This window comes from Melospiza melodia, chromosome 14, assembly GCF_035770615.1.
Source record: "Melospiza melodia melodia isolate bMelMel2 chromosome 14, bMelMel2.pri, whole genome shotgun sequence".
In the NCBI taxonomy this organism is placed as follows: Eukaryota; Metazoa; Chordata; class Aves; order Passeriformes; family Passerellidae; genus Melospiza; species Melospiza melodia.
This window is the reverse complement of record NC_086207.1, coordinates 10,483,893-10,511,052: the sequence shown is the minus strand read 5'-3', so window position 1 is coordinate 10,511,052 and position 27,160 is coordinate 10,483,893. Positions and strand designations below refer to the sequence as shown.

At 39.9% G+C, this 27,160-nt stretch overlaps 1 protein-coding gene across 13 annotated transcripts in view; it reads right to left on the bottom strand.

Annotated features, from left to right (window-relative positions):
* The window catches only part of RAPGEF6 (Rap guanine nucleotide exchange factor 6), a 121,101-nt gene that overhangs the window by 77,326 nt on the left and 16,615 nt on the right, over positions 1 to 27,160 (bottom strand). For all 13 annotated transcript variants that reach the window (XM_063168655.1, XM_063168664.1, XM_063168659.1 and 10 more), the window contains exons 2-5: positions 18,739 to 18,809; positions 18,056 to 18,112; positions 17,041 to 17,124; positions 5,128 to 5,197 (exon numbers count right to left, since the gene is read on the bottom strand). In XM_063168655.1, the coding sequence (XP_063024725.1) occupies positions 5,128 to 5,197; positions 17,041 to 17,124; positions 18,056 to 18,112; positions 18,739 to 18,809 (282 nt within the window). The remainder of the gene's footprint in view (positions 1 to 5,127; positions 5,198 to 17,040; positions 17,125 to 18,055; positions 18,113 to 18,738; positions 18,810 to 27,160) is intronic.

Genomic DNA, 27,160 nt, shown 5'->3' with positions numbered 1-27,160 from the left:
AAATTACCATTTTTTGTGCATTTATAATCTGGCAAAAATACTGCATTATACCCTATTTTTAGTAGTGAAATTTTTAAAAGCATAATATATTTCCAGTACAATCCATAGCTGAACAACTTCAAATATTCCAGCTTTTTATAAAGAGCTGCTTCACCTATGTCATACTGCCTCCTAATCACTTTCAGTGGATTATGGAGAAATGGCTGGAACTTATTCATAACTTGATGTTAAATATTATCTCTGACTAAACATTAAAAATTAGGTAAATTTATCTGTTTAGTAAAAGCCAACATGAAACCTTTTATCTCAATAGCTACAATACTTGTTTTCTATAAAAAGCAGTCTCATCCTTTCCCATTTCCTTTTGATGTTTTGGAAGAATATCTCCCAGCAGGAAGCAGGACAGACATGCAAACAGGCTGCAGCAGGCAAGAAGCTTCTCTACAATGTACTTACTATGTATAAGTTTCTACTGTCTTCAATGCCTTATTTTTAATTTTTTTTCTCCAAATTTCACTGCAAAATCCTAAACATATTACTGGAACAGGAGAAAAACCTCTGTATGGTCTTATACAGCTCTCACTTCACATACACAAGTAAATTACCTTAAAATTAAAATCCAAAAGAAACAAAGAAATGAAACACAGAAAGAGTTAACAAACAGAAACAAGAAAGTGACCAAGCCAACACTACCAAAAAGCAAGATCACATCTATCTTCCACATCACTTTTCTCAAACACCTATGATCTGTCTGAGGTCAAAGGAAAGTGCAAGCAGCTGAGCTTGTCTTGTAGGTTATTTTTGATTCCATAGAGAAATCATACATGAATAACATGGGTTAAAGATGCAACAGTTAGAAAAGCTGGAAAAGAAGAGTGAAGCTCACACAAAAAAAGAAATCAGAAAAGCTGAGTTGAAAAAGGGATAAGCACACTTTTCACTATAATTTTACTACCTCTTTGCAAAGGAACAAGACAACAACCAAAGATATCTATTTGCAGCACTGCAGTAAGCACAGTGGTGTAAGAGTGTAAAGAATACAGTAAATGCAGGCAGAAAAACAAAAAAACCTTTTTAAACAGGCCATCCAGTACTATAAAACAATGCACTAAGATGATTGATATACAAGCCTTTCTTCATGTAGCATAATATGGATTTCCAGCTAGAAACAATGTTGCTCTCAAACTGTACAGAAGTCCTTCAGAAATAAGAATTTTTGGATTTGTACAGAGTTAGTAACTAAATAATCAAAATTGTGCTGATTTAATTTTAAATTTTTGTACGTGAGCTCCTTCAATAAATGCACTATCATTTTTTTTCCTGCATTCAGTCTTACAAGATCATAGAAACCAAAATACGCAGTGAACTTTTCCAACAGAACAGATTAACCTGGACCTGAGAAACTGCTGGGGTGGACAAAGACTCTTTTCAATACAGATAACCTTTATTATCAAGAAATTCCAAACTGAACAGCTATTTTTAAGGCTAAATTAAAACAAACATTCAGTGACAGAAGAAATTATTTTTTCTTTCACAATTCTAACAGAAAACTAAGATGTAAGCATTAATAAATTATTTGATAGCACTAAGTCAGAACAAACAAGTGGCGGAAAACGAGACCACCTGCTTCCTTTGGTTAGTGAACTGCTGTTGACAAAAACAACATGGAAATCAGAAACCAGGAAAGATCTCCACACCCCAGAGCTTCCAGCTTAGCACCACCAGCACGAGCAGTATTTTGAGTCCAGCTGACCACCAGGCTGTCAACACTCATGATTCACAAGAACTGCTTTTGATATTTGTGCATCAACAGGACAAGCACACCTGGGCACCTCACTCAGCCCTGCTCTCACCTGGTTAAAACTAAAAATTCCTGTTGGCAGAGAGGTGTCACCCTCATCAGAGCCCTGTGGAGGAATTCAGCTTCTCTGTGAGTGCTGGGAGCCAGGTCCTGGCAGGGGAGCAAAGGAGGACAGATTCCCTGGGTACTGCAGAGCCGGGAGAACCAGCTGCCATCAGCTCAGATGGAGACACTGTCCCACAGACTGCTTCCCATTATTTCATTTTCAGTACACTATCATAGAATTGATATTCTATGGCTGGAAAAGAACTCAGAGATCATCACATCCAACCATGCCCCTAGCCCTGCCAGGTCCACCACTAAACCAGGTCCCCAAGGGCTGCATCTGCACATCCATGAAATCCTTCCAGGGAAGGTAACTCCATGTGCCAGGCCTTGACCCTTCCCATGAAGAAAATTTCCCCAATATCCATTCAACACCACAGGATTGCCCTGTTTCACTCTGCAGTCCAAAGCAGCAATGAAACATTTTCCACCTGCAAGTATCACACTGCTCTTCTGAAATCTTACACTTAGATCTGAAGAAGAAAATGAAAGCACCGAGGAACAACAGTAATGACACTTCAATATACCAAAATATGCTGCAATTCTGGGCCATCTTCCTAAATGATAAATGGGGCCATTATTAATTCAACAGATTGCTCAGCCTCCAAAAATATGAGTTATAATGCCCATTCGCACACTATCTGTTATCCTCATTAACTTAAGCTGACCACATTTTATGGCCTTTAAAATGGGTCCATTCCCAGAGGATTCCCCCTACAAAACTGATTTACATTCTAAAGTGACAGGAGAGGAGGAAAAAAAATTAAAATCAGTCACCAGCAGGAAACGATAGAGTTCTTTAACTCCATTAAAGCAGCTAACTAATTATTTTGCTTGAAGATAAATATTCATTATATATTAAACCTCATTAGTATGTTGCAAATTAAAAACTATAGAAAATAAAAGAATTAAGAGAAATTAATAGAGTCAATCAGGGAACTAAAACTCAAGCACACCTTATGTCAGTGAAGATCATTAGCAAGGTGCACACCACCACACTGATGCTTTTTTCTCACACTATTTGAAGTGCTTCCTAGAAAATACAGCCAACAGCACCTTTAGCTACATTTACCTGTAAAATATGACCATAAATATAATGAGGAAACTACTCTGCACTTTTAATTCTCTGATTTTCCTACTGAAAAATTATACTGAAGCTCCAGAGAGGGATGTAAGATACTTTCAAGTGCCTCTATACTCTCACTGGCATTTAACCACAATTACAGACAATTCAGGAGATTTCAAACAGAGCAAACAGCTGTCTGGGCTGTGCCTTTGTCTCCAGGAACACCCAGCAGTGTGCGAGGCTGCTGAAATGGCCAGTGCTGGCTTCCCCAGCTCCTGTGATGCTGTGCTCCTCTGCAAACACCCACCACACTTGTGCCTACTCAAGTTACACACACAACACTACTTTCTTCCATAAATATTTCAAAAGGGTCAGTCTCTTGAAGCACACACTGCACAGAAGCTCCTGTTTTATTTCCATCTTCTTTTTTTTTTTTAATTTATATTTCTTTACAATGCTGATGTGACCAAAGATGTAGGTATTTCTTAAGATTTCCTTTGCCCGTGAAATATTTTTCACGTAAACTTACAAATGTACTTGCAGTGAGTCAAGTCACCAGCCAGACCAGGCTGGTCTAGCCTTCCCCTAGGTGGCTCCAAGCCCTGTCCAAGTTTGTCTCGGACACTTCCAGGGATGGGGCAGCCACAGCTGCTCTGGGCAACCTGTGCCAGGACCCCACCACCCTCACAGGGAAGAATTTCTCCCTAATACCTGATAATAGATATGGCTGGATAAGTGAGTGTTTCTCACTCTGCTAGAGGAGCACTGAGGAGCAAGACTCAGCTCAGCCCAGGCACAGCACCCAGGCACACTGAGTTTACCACATGCCCAGTTCAGCCACCAGATCCTTGGCAGCTACAATTAAAGAGTAAAAATGCAAAACAGGAAATGCAAACCAGTGGGCCTGGGGCATTCCCCTGCCATGGCTGCACACACTGCCACCCAAACAGTCCTGTGGTATAAATCCCTCCAGGCATAAATCTCCCCCCCAGAATTCCAGCTTTGAGAAGAGACTGGACAATTCAGAATAAAACAAATTAACTGTTTCACACCAGAGATGAAGACAGGCTTCTTGCACTCTTAACCTGCACTTCAAGGCAGACTGTAGCTTAAGATACATGCTGCAACACAGAGAATATTACTGATGCTATCAGAGCCCATGAGCAGAGTCAGACTGACATTGCACAGAGCAAACTGCACAAAGGACAGCAAGGGGACTTGGTACAGGACACTGCTGACATCCCTGCTGGTAATGCACTGTGAGAAACAAATATTTTATGGAAGCTGAGTATTTATATGCTCAGTAAGAGACACTGTCAAATATTAGCTTTAATGTTACCATATCTAGATCTAGGGCAGCTAAATCAATAGCAGTCTGGAGATGAGAGTCTGATCAACAGACATGTGGCTTCTGAGCACAACAAACAGCTTTGTTCCAGCTCCATTAAAAACATCTAAGGTGAAAGTTGGAAGAGATCTGCCTGTGTCCCCAGGCACACTGCTGGGATACAATGTTGGTCTTCACTATGGAAAAGCAATCCTAATATTGTAAATGCATGTGTACAACAACCTGGGAAGGACTAAGTTAAACTCTCTAAGCACACAGATATGCATCTATAGATGCACTTGGCAGCACCAATAAGTGTTCTGAAGAAGCAGAATGAATCCTGGACATTAGGGATGGTGACAAATCCTATCCTTCAAGCTTGGCTAAGCACTCTCATGTTTCTTCTCCTACCTACAAGCCTTCACACCATGTAGCACTGCAAAGGCTTGGAGGAAGAATGCCGTTCCACCCAGACATGCCCAATAAAAGCCACGAAATGGGGAATGGGGGTGTAAATAAAATACTCAAGATAGAAGACTGCTACAGCCTGACTCAGGAATGCTCAGCTCAGCCGTGACTGTTAGGCTTTTGAAACTCAAGTAAGCATAATTTTAGAAAGAATGACCTAATCATCATCATCATTTACCCATCTAGATTAAATTTACATAGCTACTGCTGTTATGAGAGCAGCCATAGGTATAATTGAAATCAAGGCAATTTTACTGCAATTTCATAGAATACTTTACAATAAGCTTTCTGCTGTAAAAGAGAAAGAATTTGCTGAAACCAGCAATAGATTTAAATACATATGAAAAAAATCTGCCTTACCACAATCATTTCTGAGGGTTCCAATATGATACATTCGCATCCTCGCTTTCCTCCAGACTGCTTGCCAAAACTAGAGTGGGATGGAAAAAAAGCAAACAAAAAGGAATGAGATGAACAGCCTATTTTACCTTTTCAGTAACAAAATAATTGGCAATGGTCCATGTTGTTAAAAAACAAAAAAAGAACAAAGAAAAATTGATGAAAACTATTGTATGAAAAATGTTAATTAGATCGTATCATTACCATAATATTTAATTTATTCAGCATCCTTCATCACAGCCCACTATGTGAAGTCCAAATATAAAGAATGTTCTTTTGTAAAATCATTATTACTTGCAGATACTCACAACCACTCATAATACATTTCAGTTCTGACAAGAAAACCTTAGTACATTTTAATTAAACATTAAACGGGCCTTGTAAAAACAAATATACATAAATTCCAAAGATTCCAAAATGCTACTCAGCACAGAGCATCTTTAATGAGAGCTCCCTCAACTCTATGTCACCCATTCATCCTCCAGCAAAGGGGGGGACAGAGAACCTCTTTTCTCACACTGAGCCTTGTAACCTCTGTCTTTATGTTGCTCTTGTACCACCACAAGGACTGGGTCATGGTGATGGGCTGGTTCTGTTTAAGAAGTATGGAAGAACACAAATGCAATAAAGCATGATGGGCAGTGTCAGACAGCAGCTGAGGAAAGCAGCTAAAAACAACCTGATGTGCTCCAGCTCATCAACTCTAACAGCAGATTTCCTTCAGGACACTGAACAACAGAGAAAAATCACCTCTGGAGAAGGCACCATGCGGCCAAACCTGAGGGTGCTGGAGCTACCAGCAAAAGAGGACTGAGCCAGACACTGCTGGGGGATGTGTAGGGTGTGTTACAGACCAACAACCTCTCAAATCAATCCATCTGTCCTGGTAGTGATACCTGGAATTGAAGAGATCTGGCTTCACACATTAAGCAAGGCTGTCTTCACTCCTCACCCATCAGCCTGAGGTGGGAGTGCCTGACCTACTCACTCCCTGGGCACGAGGGAAAGTGATTCCACAAGCCCAGCACATAAAACAAACTCCTTGATGAGCACACGGTGGCTGGATTAGCAGTTCAGTGGCTGCAGCTGCCATGTTACAAACCCAGACTGTCAACATCAATCACATTTAGCACCCACCGGCAGGTGAGACAACTGAAAAACTGGTTAATGCAAAGCAGGGATTAACGTGAGAATTACAAGGAAGTTAAGGCAAGAGTGGAGACAAAACAATAAAAAACGGGTCAGATTCAGCTGTTTTTACTGAGATTATGCTTAAAAAATACATCTGAAACTCCAGCCATGCAAGGTTTGAGTTACATGCGTGGTCATCTCCATGGGAAAGATCCATTGAAACCACCACCACTTTATACAGAATGTTTAAAGACTCGTGTTTATAAATAACACTCAAAGACTTCTGTGGGATATATGCAACTATGGGAAAAGAATTTAAGGAACTGAACTGAGGCTAAAAAACTAAATTCAGCTGAAGAAGGGGAGTTTTTTATTAGGTATTAGGAAGAAATTCTTCCCTGTGAGGGTGGTGAGGCCCTGGCACAGGCTGCCCAGAGCAGCTGTGGCTGCCCCATCCCTGAAGTGTCCAAATTCAGGTTGGATAGGGCTTGGAGCAACCTGGGACAGTGGAAGGTGTCCCTGCCCATGGCAGGTGCTTGAAACCAGGTGAGTTTAAACATCCTTTCCATCACAACTCATTCTGTGATTCTCCTTAAACTGTGAAGTAACTCAAGTGAAGCCTCAGATGATTGCAACAGAGAAATTCTCAGTGTAATCCAATTAGGATAAAGAATTACAATTAGCAGGAGCACGGCAGCTTCCACTGTCAAGTTTTGATTTTGCTAATGCTCTACTGAAGGAAAAGAAAAAAATATTTAAATGACATGACTGCAATAGAGTCATAAACGACATGACAACTAAAACTTTCTCACCCAGACCAGACGAGCACAAGTTTCACATAGAAAACTGCCATTTTCACACATCTATAGTAAGAAACTCAGAGTTCAAATTTTCAGGTCTTCTTTCATGCTTTTTCCACACAGCCTGTGATTCAGGCATGAGAATCTTGTGTTTTTGCAACACATAAAAAGAATGGCTAAAATACTCTCACTCTTACAACTGTTAATTCAGTTCAGAAAATGCAGAACTATCATTTTTAATGTCAGCTCCAACACTGAGATGAACTGAAATCCATGTTAGAATTCTCTACAAGCTAAAAACCAAACTAAGACCAACTTTGCCACAGGATAATTTTCAATTTAAAGAAAAAAAAGTAAAATAACTTATAATTCTATTCCTTGTAGCAGAAAATGAAAGAAGACAGATTTTTTTTTTTTGAAAACACCAAGATTATTAAGGAATTATGTGCAACTGGAAGTTTCAGGTTTTGCACCTTTTTAAAACCAGAAATAATCACTATCAGTTTTATGACAAAACAGATTACTATTGCTACATCCCCTGCAGTTAGGAAAAAGCACCAATTTCCTGTTGCAGGTTGTTCAAGCAAAGTATTTTTGTTGTGTAATAAGATTTTATCGAACTCCTGGAAGTCAAGGAGGAGCCGTTTTCTTTTTTGTTTTGTTTTACATAAGCACATTCCTCAAATTCAGGCGCTGTCCAGCCTCCCTCTGCTGATGTTGCAGCATTTGCTAATTAAGTAATGGCAGTAAACACTAATGATGACAAGAATGGTGCTGGGGACAAAGGTCACAGTCTTGGCCCTGCCATTTCTGCTCCATCAGGCACTTTAAAACAACCAAACACTTGGGAAAGGATCAGGTTCCAAAGACAAAACCCACCCAGCTAATCCCAAAGAATAAACTACTCATATTAACAAGTCAATAGGTCAAGTTTCATTATTTCCTGGTACACACCATCATGGATGGTTTATTGATTATTCCACAGCAGAGCTCCTTCCAGAGGAGGAGGCCACATATGGTTTTTCCCCCAGCCACAACTACCATTATGTCTTGAAAATACCAACTTTTAACATTCTTAATTAACATACACAACATGTTTTAGAAACATGGGTTTTAAATTTCTTAATGACTTATTACATATTTTTCCTCTAGAATACAAATATTTAGCTTCTCTACCAGTTAAGAGGTTTGCTGACATCAATATACTTCCCTAATCTGCCAATTATAATCAAGGCTTCAGAACAACATTCATTCCAAAATATTTGTAAATGGAAAAGGTTCAGTTGAACAAAGCTTTGAAAATGGAGGAGAGAAACCCACCGGGGAAACAAGAGCAAACTTTGACCTGAAGCATTCTTTCAAAGAAGAAGCAACATTTCTGCGACAGCAAATGGCTTGCAGAAGTCTTTAGCTGGTGATTAAAGACCCACCCAAACCCGAACCATGCTGATTCTCAAAAGGGAGAGCTCTGGGAAGTTCATCCAATTCTGGAAGAGACAGGGCAATTTTATCTTTTGGTACTAAAAGAGAATTTGCTGTGGCACCAAGAACACACAGAGCTGTCTGCAGGAGCTGTTATTACTCAGTATTTTGGTTACCCAAGCTGGCACCACAGACATCCTTTCCCAGGGTCAGGTTTGCTTCCTGAAAAGGTCCAGTCCAAGAAGCCCATTACAGTACTTCTGCTTACCAACATCACAGCAGCTTCCCCAACCAAAAGCATTTCTCAAAAACACTACATCCTCCTGATGTCACATGTGGCAAGATACGTAAGAAAATTGGGAAAGACTCACAAAGGTACAGCACATTACATGTGCTTTAGTGCTTTCAGCAGAGTGGGGAAAATAATCTAATTAAAAATTTAAATTAACACTGAAAGTGTAAGAAAACATGAAGCTAATGTAAATTAAGCTCTACTTACAATAAAAAATTGTCAAAGGACATACTACCACTGGTATAAACCATTAAAGCTTTAAATGATTGAACAATTTAATTGGCATTGTTAACACATGTGTGATTTAAATATGTCTTAATGTCATTTTAAAGCTTGCCACTGCTGGAAACCTAGAAAAAAATCAGTACTATAAAACTGCACTACAATTTCTTTTATTTATTATTTTATTGTATGCTCCCACACTTAATATTCATGTATTTCATCTGCATCATTAATTTCCACACACTCACTCAATGGTCTGCAATGTTGTCATGGGAAAAAAAAATGTCTTCCATATACCAAAGGCAGCTTTGTTTATCCTTGATTTATGGATGCCTCATTTACAAGAAATTGTGTTTTCCTTCTAATTTGCTGATACTCATAATTAAAAATGCTTAAGCAGTTGCATAATCTGAGAAGGAATGTAAGTAAAACTGGCATCATATCCCCTACCAACAACTAATGGTGTTCGGGCTGTGGGATCAGACTGGAGCTACCCAAATGTACAAGCCCAGGACTGCAGGAACAGCTCTGAGCCAGGCTGGACAGGGCCTGGAGAATCGTGATCCAGGGAGGTGTCCCTGCCATGGCTCCAACCCAAACCAGTCTGTGATTCTGTGACACTCCCTGGTTCGTCTGTCCCTTCTCCACTGTGTGATTTGCTCACCTCTCTGCAACTGCAGAGCACCTCAGAAGGGCAGGCACCTGAGCATGTGCCTGACTGCACACAGGGAACAGAATAAAATCCATCACTGGAGGGAGCCTTGTGTACCTGAGAATACTCCCATTTCACTCTCATGCTCACTCCCCAGAACAGGAAGGTGTTAAAACTTGTTTAAGTTTTTAAAATTAATTTTAAACTTAAACTTAACTTTCTTTAACTTCTTAAAACTACTTTTTTAAAGTAGACTATTTAGAAATTCCTCCAACATAACATATTTTGAACGTAGCCCTTGAAACAGTATGAGCACAAACATGGCTTTCTGAACACTAATGTTTTGAAAAATCTCATATCCAGCTGTTGCACAACCTATTTGGTGATGAAGTATATCTGGATTGGCAAAACTGATGAATTTAAGCAACAGCCATCACATTTTACTCAAACATTTCCTGATATCAATGTGCTCAAGTTTTTCAATACTGACAGCTTCTCATTCTTCATTACTCAGAATAGCATACATACTTTAAAGGTAAAAACACAGCCTGCCCTAAAGAGCTTTCAGCCTACAAACAGATGGAGACTGAGACTGTCTAATGTGTGTTTCAACACTAGTCAGCAAGCATCTTCAAATTTACAATGTTCTACTACATCCTGAAACAATATTTTCAGATATTTCAGACATCAAAGCTATCAATGGCAGGACGTCAGGCACTTCATGTTCCGTATTTTCCAGGAAGTGCAAAATCATAACATTATCCTGTCTGTGTAAATTGGTGTCAATAATGCACAGTTATCTGTGACTGTCAATAAAGCTACCTGCAGGAGTCTTACTGCAGTAATACTCAGTACTGTATTACATGCAGAACAGGGCCAGGGCCCTGATATACCAGTTTATCAAGATAACAAGCAAAGGGTTTGCAGGTATTTTGTTTTTATGAATATACCTGTCTCTCAAACTGCCTGTCTGCCTGTCAGGCTGCTTTCAGGCACATAATGATGAAGATAAATTGTACTCGCCACTGCAAAGTGAATCCCATGACCCCACTTATCCAGTAACCTGGATGCATTTCTTCCATGCAAAAAGATTTTGTAGAGAAGGGCACAACTGGGCCTTATCCAGTAACCTGGATGCATTTCTTCCATGCAAAAAGATTTTGTAGAGAAGGGCACAACTGGGCCTGGAAGAGGCAAGATGCATAAGGAATAAACACGTTGTTTGGTTGGTTTTTTAACAGATGAAAATGTGACTTCGTGCAGGTATAGGGGGCTACAAGGGCATATAGTGTCAGGATAAGGGAGAATGGTTCTAAGCTGACCTATGTAGGTTTAGATGAGATATTAAGAAGAAATTCTTTACTAAAGGGTGAGGAGACCCTGGCACAGGCTGCCAGGGAAGCTGTGGCTGCCCCATCCCTGAAGTGTCCAAGGCCAGGTTGAGTGGGGCTTGGAGCAACCTGGGGTTCTGGAAGGTGTTCCTGCTCATGGCAGAGGGTTGGAATGAGATAAAGCTTTAAGGTCCCTTTCAACCAAAACCATTCTGTGATGCTATGAAAAGCACCTTTTGTTCCTCTCCTTGCAGAGTACCTCTCATGCAGAACAGTTGCTCCAGCAAACCCCTGGATATTGACTGCAAGGTTGCTGTTGGTCAGATCCAAGATAAAATGCATTCTCTTACCAATGAATGTACCACACAAGTATACTAATGGCTGGAATAAGCATTAGGATTGTTAAACACCAATCTAATTATTTAAAAATGTAATTTAATACTTAAATTTATTTGTCATTGTTTGGGAAATAACACTGAGAAAAAACCCATGAAGCTGCACAATTAATAGCCACAGTGACTGTGGATAGAAAAGTCAGGATCTGCCCTTCCTGCACTGCAGTCATGACACAGAACACTCAACATCAAAATCCTCATAGGAATAATTTGTTTTTCCTGGCATCTCCATGGAGGTCTCAATTTCACACTGAGATTTGTCTCAGCCCAGCCATGATGGGGAGAATGGGGCTGGTTGGTGAGGAGCAGTCTGAGACTCATAGGTGCAGCAGGAGCCTCACAGCAGCTGCTGGACAGCCCCAAATGTCCCATTTGTGAAAAAGAACAAGGAGATGAGGAAAAAGGGCCATCAGCACGGACCAAAAGTTTCAGCAAATGCAAGTGGCAGAGTTTATGAGATACCATATGCTGTGCGAGTCCTGAGCTCTTCAAAGTAACTTCATTAGAAAAATATTATAATACTTAACTCCATCAGGAAATGGTTTAAAGGAAACCAGACACCACAAGATACATGGCTGAATGCAAAATACCTATTTCAATTAATGCTCAGTCATCAAAACCCATTTCTGCATTAGCTCTCAATAACAACATTTAGCAGGTTTATCTCTTAAGCCTGCTGAAGTTCTAATTGGAAATTATTTTGGAGGCTGTATAACATGCTACTCAATTTGCAGGCTGCAAGCTCAAGATCTCTGTATTAATTACTTTATACACTGAACATGACAACCTTTGAGGAAGCCTGTGTCTCACCTCCCACTTTCTGTGCAGCTTTCCAGCTATTCCAGATCATGGGATTGCAAAGTCTTAGTAAAATTGTATTTTAGTTATAAACAAACCATATGTGACCCCTTCCTTCTAATTTCCTTTCTCTTGCACTTAAGTTTAGCCAACAAAAAACTCTGTGGCACAATCAGCATCCCCTGCAGTCCACAAAATTTCTAAAGGGTTGATACTGTAAGGTACCATGAATAGACCTAAAGGAAATTATTGGTGCAGGGGAAATATGGACAAGATTATTCAGCCATAGAGTTGAGACAGGTCAGAACAGTTTTTCTTCATTTTTTGACTTTCTTAGAAGATCAGTCTATACCAAACAAGATCCACTATGTACTCTTAGTCTGCAGCACCTTCCTAATCCTTACTCAACATCAGCAAGCCCAATACACTTAGGGAGAGCAGGATACAGCTTCTCACTGGTGAGTTGCCTCCCTTTTCCCTCAGAATATTTTCATGCCAGCACTAGCTCTGCCAGAAGAATTTAAATCTGAACAACTCTATCTGAATTAATTAGTTTTACAAATACATTTATTGGTAGCATTCCCAAGTTGTTGCTTCACTTACTGGCTGTCAGGCAATGCTACAAGTTACAGCCACCACTTAACAGAAACATCCAAGGAAAACATCACCTCATCCAGAGCCACAAATTAACTGAATAACCACTACTTAAATCCTGTGCTCAGTACTAAATCTCTCAGACTTGATAAGCACAGGGATGTAAGCCTGAAGCTCCCTTTAAGAGAGAGAGAAAATCACCCACAACAGTTAGCTGGGAGGAGCTTTCCAGTGTGAAGCAAACATACACTCAAGAGTATTGTATTGCAATATTTAGAGTCACATAGTAAGAAACTTAAATCCCAATTATGGCAACAATTGCCACAGTCCAGAACCTTACTGGCAACTGCCAGTTTGTCACATATTAGGTTTACTGTATGGCAGCAGGGGACTGGCACACACATGGATCCAGACCATGGCAGCAGAGGGAGGAAAAACACTGCTCACACTCCAGGCAATGGGACTCGGGTGGAGATGAGGAAGAGGAAGAGCAGAGTTTGAGGAGCACTAGGACAGAGCTTGGATACAGCAGGTGCAGTCTGAGCAGAAGCAGTATTCAAGTTAAACCTGAAAAGGAAAGATCAGGGGACAAAAAGACCAGTATGCCTTGCACTGCCAGAAGCTGGGAATACAGGAGCTCAGGAGTCACTGGTTTACTTTTGCAGCAAATGGTACAAATTCACAAATATTTGCAGAAAGCTGCCCTACAAGCTTCAGAAGCAAAACTGATCTGACTTTAGATAGTATATTTGAGTTAATAAATATGTTTGAGAACAAAGTTACATACATTAACGTTTAAATTATGGCATTTTGTTAATCTTTAAATTCTTCAAATTGCAAATCTCTAATCTCACAGTTTTACTTTCCATCAGTGACAGTGCTGTAGCAGCACAGTATTTTCTGTGCTTCTGGCACTTCACACACAATAGATGTAAACACTATTAACAGTCACTATGAAGTCACAGTCAGTTGCAAAATAAAAATATTGTTACTCACAAATACTAATACAAAACAAGCTAAAATAATTTCAACCCAAGCTGTTGTTCGTGATGCAAAACTGGAGTTCCTCTTTCATTATGATCATTTTCTTGATCTAAGCATTTGGGTCTTCTCCTTTTACTAAAGAAAAGAGAAATGGCTAATTGAGTCATTGATGCATCCACAACTCTCATGAAAAGACACCACACAACCACAAGGCCATTCTAAATAAAGCAGTTGTTTTTAGCAAAGAAATGCACACAACATGAGTAGAACAAGGATTCCAATTTTCTCCACTTGAGAGATTTAGGAAGAACAGGGAAAAGAGAAGTGTTTTTTTTAGTATGACTACATCTTGAATGTTTCAAGAGTTTGTATTTTTCCCTTGGAGGTTCAATTCTCACAGCTGTAGGAGGCTGTCAGCCACATAATTGGCTTCAAAAGTTCCACCAGGTCCTTGATATATCTCCTATGGCTAATCTTGCTGTGAGTAATCTCCTTCAAATATCCTGTTCACATGAATTATCTTCATTAACAAGTAAGGTTAACACAAAACCTCTTTAACTTGCTGACATGATTTTCCTTCCACAAATCCGTCAATCCTGTTCTTTTATTCTGGCCATCGCTTTCATGTTAGAAGCAAATTCTTCTCCTCCTATGCCAAATCTATTAACAAATCCATTCTCCAGGCAATAGGGTAATCAAGATTATGCCATCCCTGTACCTGGCATTACTGACTGATCTGCATCTTACCTTAAGAATCTTGTAGGGCTTCTCTCATCATGAGCATCAGTGTCGGCATATTGAATAGATTTATTGTGCCAGGATGCAAGCTTTACTCCTCCAATTTTTAAACCAATTTCTGAATGACAACTTGAATACAAGTTCATCAAGTCAATATAAAAGACTTTTTCAAGCACAGTGAGCCCCAGGTTCCATCAAATACTTAGACAAAGTTAATAAAGCAGTAACTGCCCACCTCCTTAAGTTTTCAAGGGGCTAAGACTCTTTCAGGTAGGATTCCACAGAATATTTTATTTCAAAGAGTTCTGCAGAGAAAAAATAAGGTTTCCCAAAGCTCTGATAGACAGTGGATGAAAGGGGGCAGGCAAAAAGCAGGATAGCATCTTCTCCAGGTTAAGTTTACAGTTGTTTACTACAGTCTACTCCTATCCATCAAGGTAATCACAGGGCAGATGACAGAAAAAGGACAAGTACTGTGAGGATATACCAGCAAACAGTTATTAAACCATAACCACCTTCCAGTGGCTATGATTATTTATGGAGACTGCAAGGGTCTCACTAACAATCAATTGTAACAGCAGTTTCCTATATAATTGTTACTATATAATTAATTCTGGGCAGTTAGTTTCTAGTGCAATGCTGAACTCTGAAAAATGATTACATGGATAAAGCAATATCCCACACAGCATACACTCCCATGAAGTTTATGTCACAAACATTACAGGTCTAGGATCATATGCACATCAGGCAAAGAGAACATGGCAGCAAGTTATCTTTGTTTTGTGGGATACAGAATAGCTCTGTAATACCTGAAGCAATCAGAATAAAGACAATATTGTGCTTTCCTGTACATGTGTAGTAAAGCCTCTGTTCAGAATGACTGACATAATCAGGAACTTGGTTGGGGACAAAGAATAAAGAGTGACATAAATTATTACTTCAAATGTAATTAAAATGCTGCGAATTACAATTATGAAAGAATACTACTAACTTATCCAAGGCACTATTTCATATGAAATTAGCCTGTGTCTGATGACTGCAGTTCCCTCAACTAGCAATGTGACAGATAAAGTATTTTAAACAGGGAAAGTAACTGAAGTTTATCCCACTCTACTGAAGGAAAAAAACCCATTCTATTTAATGCATGAGCATGACTGTATTTCAAACAAAAAGGAGCTGAACATCTTAGACACTATCAAGGGTCCATTCTCTTCCTTTCCACATGATCTCACCACCTAAGGAGACAGAACATCCCAGGAACCACCCTTTATAAGCTGTAACCTGCCAGCAGCTCCACCTAACAGATAACTCTTTCACCACCCTCATTATCCATAATAAATGTAGCTGTAATCCTGTGAATTAAGTGTAACAGGTTCACTTTGCTTTTCTCTTTTTTAAGGCACAAGAAACCTTACAAGCAATGGTGCTTGTAAGTGACTTACTCCAGGTTTTGCAAAACAATGATTTTAGAGAGTTTTTATGCAAATACCAGCATGCCATGTCCTCACTGCTGGTACTCCTGAACTTATAATTGACTCATCATAGTATGATTTTGGTTGAAAAGGACCTTAAAGCACATCTTATCCTACCCTCCTGCCATAGGCAAGGTCACTTTCCACTAGACAAGACTGCTCCAAGCCCTGTCCAAATTGGCTTTGCCCATTTCCAGGGATGGGGCAGCCACAGCTTCTCCGAACAATTTCACTCAATGACCTTCAGCCACTCAAGGAGCACTAAGTGTTTGATATGCAGCCTACAATTAACTGAGTTGAAAAATTCAGTCCTGCATGTTTTTACTAGTACACTAGTACTATGAAATTCAAGTGTACAGAAATGAATGTAAGCTGGAGCTGGCCTTAAGTCTGTGCGCTCATGGTCAGCTCATGCTGAGTCAAGTGAAACAGAGTGAAATAAAAATGAGTGATGTGCAAGGTCAAGCAGAGGATTACTCTGGGTACTCAGGGCATTACTTGCCCAAGTTCAGCTCAAGTCTAATAATGTGCTTCAGTGAAAGCATGTCAGTGCTCCCTGTGTCAGCCCCAGGACACAGATGGGCTCCTGGCACAAGCTCTCCACAGCTGATGCTGCTGGCCCCTTCTTGCTTCACATAAAAATCATATGTGCCATTAAATACAGCTCTGACCAAATGGCAGCAGCTATGGGATCTGCAGCCATATTTTTGTGACAGGGAACTCTATCCAGAACAGTCACACAACACAAATTATTCAAAGAGACCTAGGTAATAAGCTGATGACAAATTCTCTTACAAAGTTAAAAAGCCAAACTAGATTGAGTGCAGTATTACACAAAAAAGTTTCAACATGCAGAAAAAGTCTGAGAAAATTTAAATGGAATTAGCTGAACATTTATTTCACTATCAAACTTTAGAAAAACCAAATTTATGAAATAATTTTAAAATTCTTTACAAATTACAGTAACACAAATACGTAGAAAGCGTTTATTAAAAATAAAAACTTGCCTTAAATAACAACAATAACTGAATTATTTTACCTACCTGCAAGGTGGCAAAAACATTGAATCCTTCATGAGCACAGATCCAGAAAGCAGGATATACCAGCATCTTGCAATAGTTTCTGAGCTGTAAGAAAAGAAATCATGGATATGTACTTCTCCTTACAGCACCTTAGAATTATATTATCCAAAATATTATTGTAGTAAAATAATGGTTTATTGTTCTACCAGTTTAATATAAGAACCTGAGAACTCCAACTGGACCAGGATTTTTTTTTATACATTCACATAAGAGATGTTTCTTACACTTTACATTTTGACATTTAACTCAGTTTAAAAATTTACTTTATTAAAATGAAATTTCAAGCAAAAATGTTTTATTCCAGTGAAAGTATGCACAAAGGCTATAAATACAGGACAGCACACAACCCCACACACAGATATTGACCTGCTCCTGGAGCAGGTGTGTGTCACACATAGCCACCACACCAACGAGCAGGTGGCATCTCTTTTATACTAGGGTGTGCTGGAAGCTGTGCCTCATACAGAAAGCTAGGATTAACCATGAGATGATAAATATGCCATAAGCAATGCTAAAATATGAGGGAAACAAAAGTATATTTTCCTCCCAGGAAGAGCCTAGAGAACAGTAAGCTAAAACACCAATTTTTGCAATGTGCAGTGAGGGGGTTTGAGCTCCAGCCCTGTCCAGCACAGGCTGCTCCGTGCAGGCAGTGCCAGCTCCAGGGACACAGTGCCACCTACTGAGCTGAGTGCCACCAGACTGCAGAGGGGACACCGCCTGCCTCGTCACTGTCACCTGGTGTCACTGACACACACACACACACACACACAGATACCCCCTCTGCTGCCCCTGGGGCTGGAAGGTCACGGGCGCCTCTCAAACACCAACGCTGCACTGCTGCCACAACCACCTCTGCCAATGCTTTCAACCAATTACTGACACGGACTGAAAAGCAAATGACATATAACAACATGCAAGCATTGGGTCTGCCCACATTTCTGCAGAAGAACTCCAACAAGTGCTGGGTACTCACCAAAAGAGAACTTGGTTGCCCTTGTACCTCTCATAGCGGGCACTTGACGACATTATTCTGAGGGAAGAGGAAGACAAGTTTAAATTCAATTTTAATCCCCAAAGATCATAAGACATTAATCACTGCATTTCAGTCGAATCACTTTCAGGGTCTAAGACCACAAATTCAACTATTTCTTTTGTTCTAAACAAAGGATGTGCTTAACTGGAAAATTCAAATTATTACGGTGCTCTTCATTATCCAAATAGATAATATACAGCATGTTTTCCAAGGGTTTAAATCACTCCCACACATTGGAATTACCCATAGCAACAGAACTGAAAGGAACTAAAATACTTCCAAAGCACTTTTTGTGCTTTGTTGGCCTTCCATTTTATGGATTCTGAGACCATCAGAATGTCTGAAGCATTAAAAAGCTTTTGTAATCTGGAGTTAAGACAGAGCACTGTCTACACAGTAGACAAATGGGAAGCAAATGGGAGTAACCTCTGCCTTCCTTCTTAGAAAAGCTAATTAGTTTAGATTCTGTGCTACATTATGGCAGTGACTTAACTCAGCAGTGGATTTGGCCAATGCTCTGCCACCTCAAACTGCAGGCAGACAAAAGCTCTGCTTAGCTCCACAAAAATGTAGATGTCATAGATGTAAGTGTGCTAAAAAACACACAGTGCACAGTACTTCACCTTAGCTGATGTTCCCTGAAGTGTGATAGTATGTCCAGCCCATGAAGGAAAGAATAGATAGTATTCAAGTCCTAAAAAAAAAAAAAAAAAAAAAAACAAAAAAAAACACATAAGCAATCTCATTCACATCTAATCACTCAGTGTTACTTTTCACATTCTGCACTAAGTTACACCGAATTATACAAAGCCCAGATAAATAGATAGGTCAGGACACACACAGACTTGAAGAACCCTGTCTACACTTGAGCTGTGGCAGTGAAAAGAGTGAAGTGCAACTGATGCATAACCACTGACCTGAAAAAAAACATTAAAAATATCTCTGAAAATATTATTTATGTTAATGGATACAGCAGCAAGCAACACATGGAATAAGACAAATAGAGCAGGCCTGTTCACCCAAGGACAAAAACTGTTGAAACCTTCTAAGATCTCTTTAAAGAAGGAATTTTTCAAAACCAGTGAAAAACCAAAGCCGCTGTATAGGGTGCAGAGAACCACCAGAGTACCTTTTCATAGCAAAGGGGTTCTATTTAGAGGGGAAAAACTCTTTCATGTCCACCTCAGACCCAGCTGGCAGGCCCACTACAAACTACACCATCCTACCGCCTCTCTTGCTCAGCCCCGTCCATGTCTGGAGGGAACATCAAAAAGTACCCAAAATACTCTTGGCAAAGATGAAAACAGTAAAGCTTTAGAGGTCTCTCACTCCTACTGCCACTAGTCAATATCACATCAATGTCACTAGCAACCACAGAAACAAAAGTTTTAAAACATGAAGATTATTTTGCTTTATAAACTGAACTTTACATAGAAGCTGTAATTAGGAGATACAGCTGTTTAAACCTCTCACCAGACAGAATCCTCTTCAGTCACAAAAATATCTGTGCTGATGGTGCAGACCACATGGCAGGGGACAGCTCACTAGGGCTATTCAGCACTTAATTTACTGTCCTGAACAGGTGGGCAGTTAGAGCCAAACACACACACAACAAAATCATTATACACCACAGGGCAGTGTCTCCAGCTTGGCCTTGGAAGGTATGTTCTGAATTTTCAAGTGCTGCATTTATCCAGTGTTTACATAAGATAAATCAATATGAATGCTGGTCTCAGAATTTACAATGGATTTACTTTAGAAAAGTTCTTTGGCTTCATAGTCCACATTTAGCAGCATAACTGATATGAACTGTTGCATCAAATGAAAGGTCAGACATAATTGCAGACCATGTAAAACCAATAAAACTCTGATTTTTTTTTTTTAATGTCATTACCAAATCCCATTAAAATTAAACAGAAGGCCTGAATTTGTAACACATTTACAAAGCACTCATTTCACACAGTCCAATCTCATTTTAATCATGCAAGCTGCCACAAACATGTTTTTGTTAGTGAAACCATCCAGGAGCACTAGCTATGGATAGACTCCAAGCACACTACAGCCTGTCAGAGGTGGGCACCTGGCAGCCAAAGGGTCATTTCAGATAACCAACAGCTCCTGTTTCTGAGCAGGGAACTGCACCAACTTCTCCACCTGAAAGCATCAGGCACAGAAATGCAGCAACTATACACTCAGAACATATAGCGGCTTAGTAGTTAATATTATCTGATTCTCCCAGGCCAAAAGAAGGATATTCACAACTCCTGTCAAAGTTGGGTAGCCAGAAGAGAATCAGTATTTGGTATTAAAGCTGAATTTTTTAAGTCTTAATAACTCATTTTGTCTATATAGGTTTTCCTATATTTTCCAGTACTTTTTCACATAACTGGGACTAAGATGTAACAGAACATCTTGACAACATTTTAGATAAGCAGTTCTGTAGCTATGAGTTACAGAAAACTGTAAGCAGAACAAGAGCCTATGTTCCCCTTTTATTCACAAAGTTTTTAACTTCTACATATGAAAAATGACCACATCCTGACTTGTAAATTATTCTCTACAACTGCCCAGAATGCAGCAGCCCCTTTGCAAGTTCACTCAGCCTGGAGTGACTCCTGCACTCCACCTGCAGCACTCAGGACTGCTGCACTGATCCACTGAAGAGCCTGATGATCAAACAGTTGGCAAATATAAGGGATAAACATTTGCTTAAAGGGATACATGTCTGGAAAGCATCCCCAAGTCCAACCTCATCTGTCGAGCAGCAGAGGGAACAGCTGAGCACGGCACAGGGAAGGCAAAGCTCCTATTCCCTCGCCCAGCACAAGGCATTTAACTTACACTGCCCACTACTGCTGCTCTAATGCTGATAAATAACAAACTACATGATAAATGCAACTCACTACACAGCCAGGTGATGCATCAACAAGCTAAACACAACAAGCCACACACAACAAGCTACACACAGCAGTTTCTATAGGTGGTTTCAGATCAGGATTTGTAATGCTTTCCCTAAAAATACCTGACTTTTAAAGCAAGCCCCTCTTCCCAGTCATGCAGAGAAGGTGATTCTGGGTGCCACTGAGCAAAAGAACAACGCAGCAATCTCCTGGGAAGGGCTGTGAGGTTCCTCTCTCTGCCAGCACCTCAAATATACCCATCCAATCTGTTTTCCATGTCTTGGTCGAAAGCCTTTTTTTCTTGTTTAAATAGATACAACCAGGGGTAGAATTGCTCCTCTCCCTCAGGTGCCACTTCAGATTCTAACACAGGAGGGGATAGTACAAGTGGTGCATATATCCCAGGTTTTCCCAATAAAATGAAAATTACCATTACCTATGAAAATCAATCATAGTTTGTGAAGTTTTCTCTATACTTCCAAGTCATTTCAGACTAAGTGCTTAAAATAGCACTGAAATTACATTTCCCATACTATATTTAGAGTCTCATTCTATATCTTTGCCCACGAGGAACATCAATTAATCTGAGGGCAGCCGGACATGGGCAGGGGCTGTGGCCACCTTGTGGACAGAGGCTGAAGTCCAGCTGCGCCACGCTCCCAAAAATCCTCCTCCCACAGAGCTGAAAGCACTTCTTCCTCTAACTCAAAGTTTACAATAGCTTATAATATGATTTTCAGTTTTATTTTTAAAACCAGATTTATTTCACCACAGCAGTTATAAACAGTGAACAAGCATAACCTCAGTACAAAGGGCAGAGATCATTTTCACAGATACTTTCTGATACTCACTAAGAAAACTGATGGCAAAGGGCAACATTCAGCATCATATCAGCAGAACACAAAACATTTGCTGGAATTTTACAGCCCCTTTCCACATCCTTCCTTATAATCTCTTTACTTATTTTTTCTGTCAAAATCCAACTGAGACACAACTACTGATGAAACAAAATTTCTCCACATGCTCTAAGCTAAAGAACAAGGTCAGAATGAATTTATTTTGCAATCTTTTCTTCAGAGCTTTTCAGCAGCTGAAATAATAGCTGAAACTGCAGCACAGGATCTACCTGCAAATGCTATGCCCACAACAGATTCTTCAATCTCTGACAGAAAACAACCTTGACTAAGGTTATTTACAGAGAAAGTAACTCACATTATCTATTCAACTAGCTAAAACTGCAGCTCCAGCAACTCAAGGGAACGTGGGAAACTGAGCAAAGAGTAATCAGGCAGTTGTTAATCCTGTGAGAAAGGAGATTTTCTATACCATGGAGAGGAAACATGAACACCGCAACCGCAGTGATCCCTCACCAAGCTGCCCAGGACAGATCATTCCCTGCCTCCAGTTCTCACAGCAGATGTGTTTAAAAAAAGCAGAGGACATCTGTGTCTTCAAATGATTCCCATGGCAGAATAGAGTGCATGACCAGCATGGGCTGCAGCAGCAGAGCAGAAAGCAGGGGATGGATGGCTCTGAGGATGGCACTGTTATCACAGCACTGTGGCCAGCGGCAGCCTCAGCTGCTCGCAGCACCAGATTTATCATTCCAGCACACACACAGCCTTCAGCAACAAGCTTAACCAGCTGCTCAACCAAAGGTGGTATAAAAACACAGAGATTGTAGTGACAATGCCATGCTGTATAAATATATATTCTTTTATAGTAACATCCTCATCCCAATATAGTTAGAAGTGAGCCACCTGAACACCCAGACCACTTCTCATTTTCCCTGCCAGATGCCAACTCTCAGAGATACCATAAGAGGGGAAAATAAAAGAAACATCAACTCGCTATACAAAAGTTCACTATACAAAAGTAAAGCCACCAGCTAACTACCACCATCACCCACTTATCCCAACACATTTCTTTGAAAATAATTCACTCCTATTTTTTTATTGCAAGGACGGTGAAATATTAGTTTCTTAATTGCAAGATGTAACTTTTTAAAATAAAGAAGTAAGTACAGTCAGCCAGAAAAATCATGAGAAAAATATAATCCAAACTCAAAGTTGCTGAGGAAGTGGTGGTCACACTTAAGTTTCATTATTGGCATCTTTTTAAAATACAACCAAGATCTGGATGTTTCTGAACAAGCACCAATGACAAGCAAAACTTGCAAGTAGATATAATTTCCTTTTGCTTCACCCTCTTGTCACCCAGTCTCTGACTTTTAATCCAAGAAACATCTTTACAAACTTGGAACAGTGGTCTCGAACATGGAGTTCTGACCACGAAGTTTCCCAACCAACAACAAGTCCAGCCAGCACAACTGTAATTCACATGACCTGCATCCAGATGCTTTAAGTCCACAACAAGGTCCAAGACAAATCTTCCTGCAATGTTAAAAGCAGGAGGTAAAAGGGGTAAAAGCAATGGAAAAAAAAAGAAAAAAAAAGGAAAAAAAAAAAAAAAAGGAAAAAAAAAAAAAAAAAACCACAAAAAACCCCCAAACCCCTACCCAAAAAAAACCAAACAAAAACTAAAACCAATTAAAAAAATAAAAGCAGCTCTGAAACAAGGAATGGAATGACTGCATCAAAAGCAACTTTGCCCCTAATGCTTCACTTTATATGACCCCAGCCAGGTGTTCCAGTGACATATTATTATTACTATTATTATTAAACACTAAACAGGAAATCTGGTCTATTTCTAAGAATAATAAATTGTTCTGAAATTACCTCATAGTTGTAAATTCTGATTAATCTCACATAGAGACAACCTCAGTAATTGCAATCAGGTATTAGGGATGCTGAGGAAGTGATAAACCCCCAGAGACTCCTCTGAGCACTGCCTGTCATGTTGTGTCCTTCATGGCAGCAGCAGAGTCAGCCCAGATCCGGAACAGCTGGAACAGCTGCATCAGCCCCTGGCCAAGGGACAGCTGCTCACTGCAGCATCCAGGGATGCTCCCAAATCCCAGCGAGCCTGGGCCTCACAGATACCCCAGATCCACCCTGAACCTGAACCAAGGGCTCCCAAAGAAAGCAGACTGGCACGTGTTATTCAGTCAGACAGGGGTTTTGCTCAGGGAATGAGAAAAGAGCAGAACCTGCACCAGAGCACCAGCACTTCAAAGCTGCAAGTAAAACCAGCTGTGTCAGCAAGTTGCAGACAGATTGCTCTCACATGGAAACCTGTCCCAAAGAGCTGCACAAAACCTGTCTCTCAATCCATCCCAAACACATTAAATTCCTCCTGCAAGAACATATGCTTGGCTCACTCAAGGCTCCCCAGAGCCAGCCCACGCAGGCTGCCGAGCCACCCAGGATTCCCCGGGTCACACAAGAACCTGCTTCTACAAAAGCACAAAGGATGACTGATGGGATTTCACATCCTCTCCTTTTCCAAGCTAAGGCACTTGGCAGGATGCATATTTTATATGTTTCAGAGCAAACAAAATATTAGTATTTTCTGAAGATTTTATGAAGATCCAGTCATGTGACTAAGAATATACTTTAAAAGAAATAGACACACATTTCTGCCTTTGAACCAGCAGTTAAACCATATGGCAACAGCTTCCCAAATTCCAATGGCACTCAAAAAGACCATCATGTACAAAATCCTCCAGGGAAGGAAGCTGCATGGTTGAAAGGTACTTTTCTGTTTGTGTGCTGCTTAGCTTCTTGTCGCTTTCCAGTGCTCTGAGCAGAAACAAGGCTGGAAACAAACTCCATCAGAATCAAGCACTCATCTGGTTTCAGGACAAGGATTTACACAGCCTCTTGGACAGTGTCTGAATTTCTCTGTATTAAAGTTGTTATTTAAAGTGCCTAGATTTCAGTAAAGCAAACAGAGGTGATTCCTGGAGCACAGAGCACAAGCTGTGTAAGCTCTAAGTGGGAGGTTCCCTCCAGCCCAATGCCATTACTTGCTTCTCAGTGATTCAGCAGGCTCCTTATACAGATTGAATGCAGCTTTTATTAGGAATCCTGTCAGGCTCAATAAAGACTTTGTCACCCTTGGGGAGTGGGGGGTGTAGCAGAAGAGAGGAAATGTTACTCAGCATGGTTTATGGTTTTCATTGCTTCCCTTCCTGTTGCTTCATCGAAGGCTGGAATCCGTGCTGTTTCCTTTAGTTTCTGTTTAAGGCCAATTTAAAAATAGTACTCCCAAATTCTTTCCTGATACTGTAATACCAGAAATAAAAACACAGAAACATGTTGTAGTTCACTAATCCATATTTTACACATTCAGATATCTACAGAGCAAATTCACCAACTTTAGGGATGCTGGTTCAAGGAGCCCAACCTACACACTGTCAGCTACCCCCAAAACTTGTGGGAGCAACAGAAAAAAATCCACTTAAACATGTGTAACAGAGTACACAGCTCCTAAACTAACAAGAACATGATGAGATGAACTGGAAAGCAACTCTTCCATCTTAGCTTATTTACTCTTCTTGTTCAGTGGCATAGACATTGGACTTCAATAAAAATGCAAGTGATGCAATAGAGTATCAGCTCAAAGCTCTTCATTTAAAGGAACAATTCCCTTTAAAGTAGCCTCCTATTTAGCTGGAGGCCACTTAAAAATAAAAACTAAATACAAGCACTGAGACACTATTAGGGAAGAGAAAGGACAGATTAGTCAGTCAGACAAATGAAAATTTTATGAATGAAGGACATTAAAGTACATTGCAGAGAATGGCAGAGTTTAAGCAGCATGCCTAAGGAATGAAGCTGCATCATTCCATGTAGGAAACACCACTAATTCAAAAAGCCTAATTAAATAACATTTCATAGAACATAAGAGCAAACTCCTGCATGATCTTATGTCACTGCCTCAGACTGTACACAGTAACATTTGTATACAACAAACTGGTTCAACCACTTCAGAGCAATATTCCATTATTCAGAAAAAAATGGCATGCATTTCATGAAGAAGCTGAACAATTTAAAATTACCAAGAACTTGAATTCTTTGATTTACGGACTTTCAGATGTCCCCAGACTCCTGGAGCCTATGTCCATCAGACAACTATGGATCATACCCTGACTATGATAGAGCACTCCTCCCTAAAATCTTCACTTCCCATTTACCTATACAAATGACAGATACTGGTTCTTTTAAATAAGGAAATGTCAGTCTAGTTATTATAGTATCTTTATATTAAATACTGTATGTATCTACGTACAGGAGAAAAGAGATTAAGAGAGACTTCATTTCACTCTTGTAAACCCAGGGAGCAATTCCCATTGACAGCATCCATTAATAACAGTACAGCCACAAACAGAAAACTAAAATCTGGCTCTAAGTTTTGCAGACAGTAAGAAGTATCATTTGCACACTTGGATTTCTATCTTATTTTTTGTGAAAAAGTAACAAGTCCCTCAATGGGGCAATAGCTTCCTTATATATTATTTTCTAGTATTTCATTCTAACATACACATGGCTACAGGCACAGAGTTGCACTCCTAAGAATCAAACTATCCTTAAGAAAATTTGGAAAAGCCAGACCTTTAAATGCAGAGACTCAAGAGCCACTATTACAGCTTTTTGATGGATTGAAAATACCTCAATTCAATGGCATACCTCTAAAAGCAAAATAAAAGAACTGAAGTCTTTCTACATGAAAATAAAACAAAAAGTTTCTCTACTCACCAATCACTCCCCACACCCAATCCAGATAAACACCTTCCACCTCAGAACCCTGGATTATGTTGATATAGGACTTTGGTAGAAAGAAAAACATCTAAAGGAACGAGGGAGGGGAAATTTTGTATTATTTTTACTGCTGTTTCATCAGAGAGTCAGCATTTTTGGAACCCTGACTTTGCCAGACAAAAAAAACTTCCTTTGGAAAAGCTGATTTTGCAGAGTGAAATTGCACAGGCCCTGAACTGGAGAGACAGAACAAAAAATGTCACTGCTTCAAAGCAAGCAGCTCATGGAGAGTTTTGAGCATCTGAAGCACCATTCAGCCCTTTTCACAGCTAAGAATAAAACTGCCTTCAACTAAAACAGTACCACAAAGTTACCAGATGCACATTACTTAACTTTACAATATCTTTCAGACTTAAATGCTGATAATAGAAAAGGAAGTTGCCTTTTTTGAGTTGTAAAACTTGAGTTTTCAAGTTCCTGAA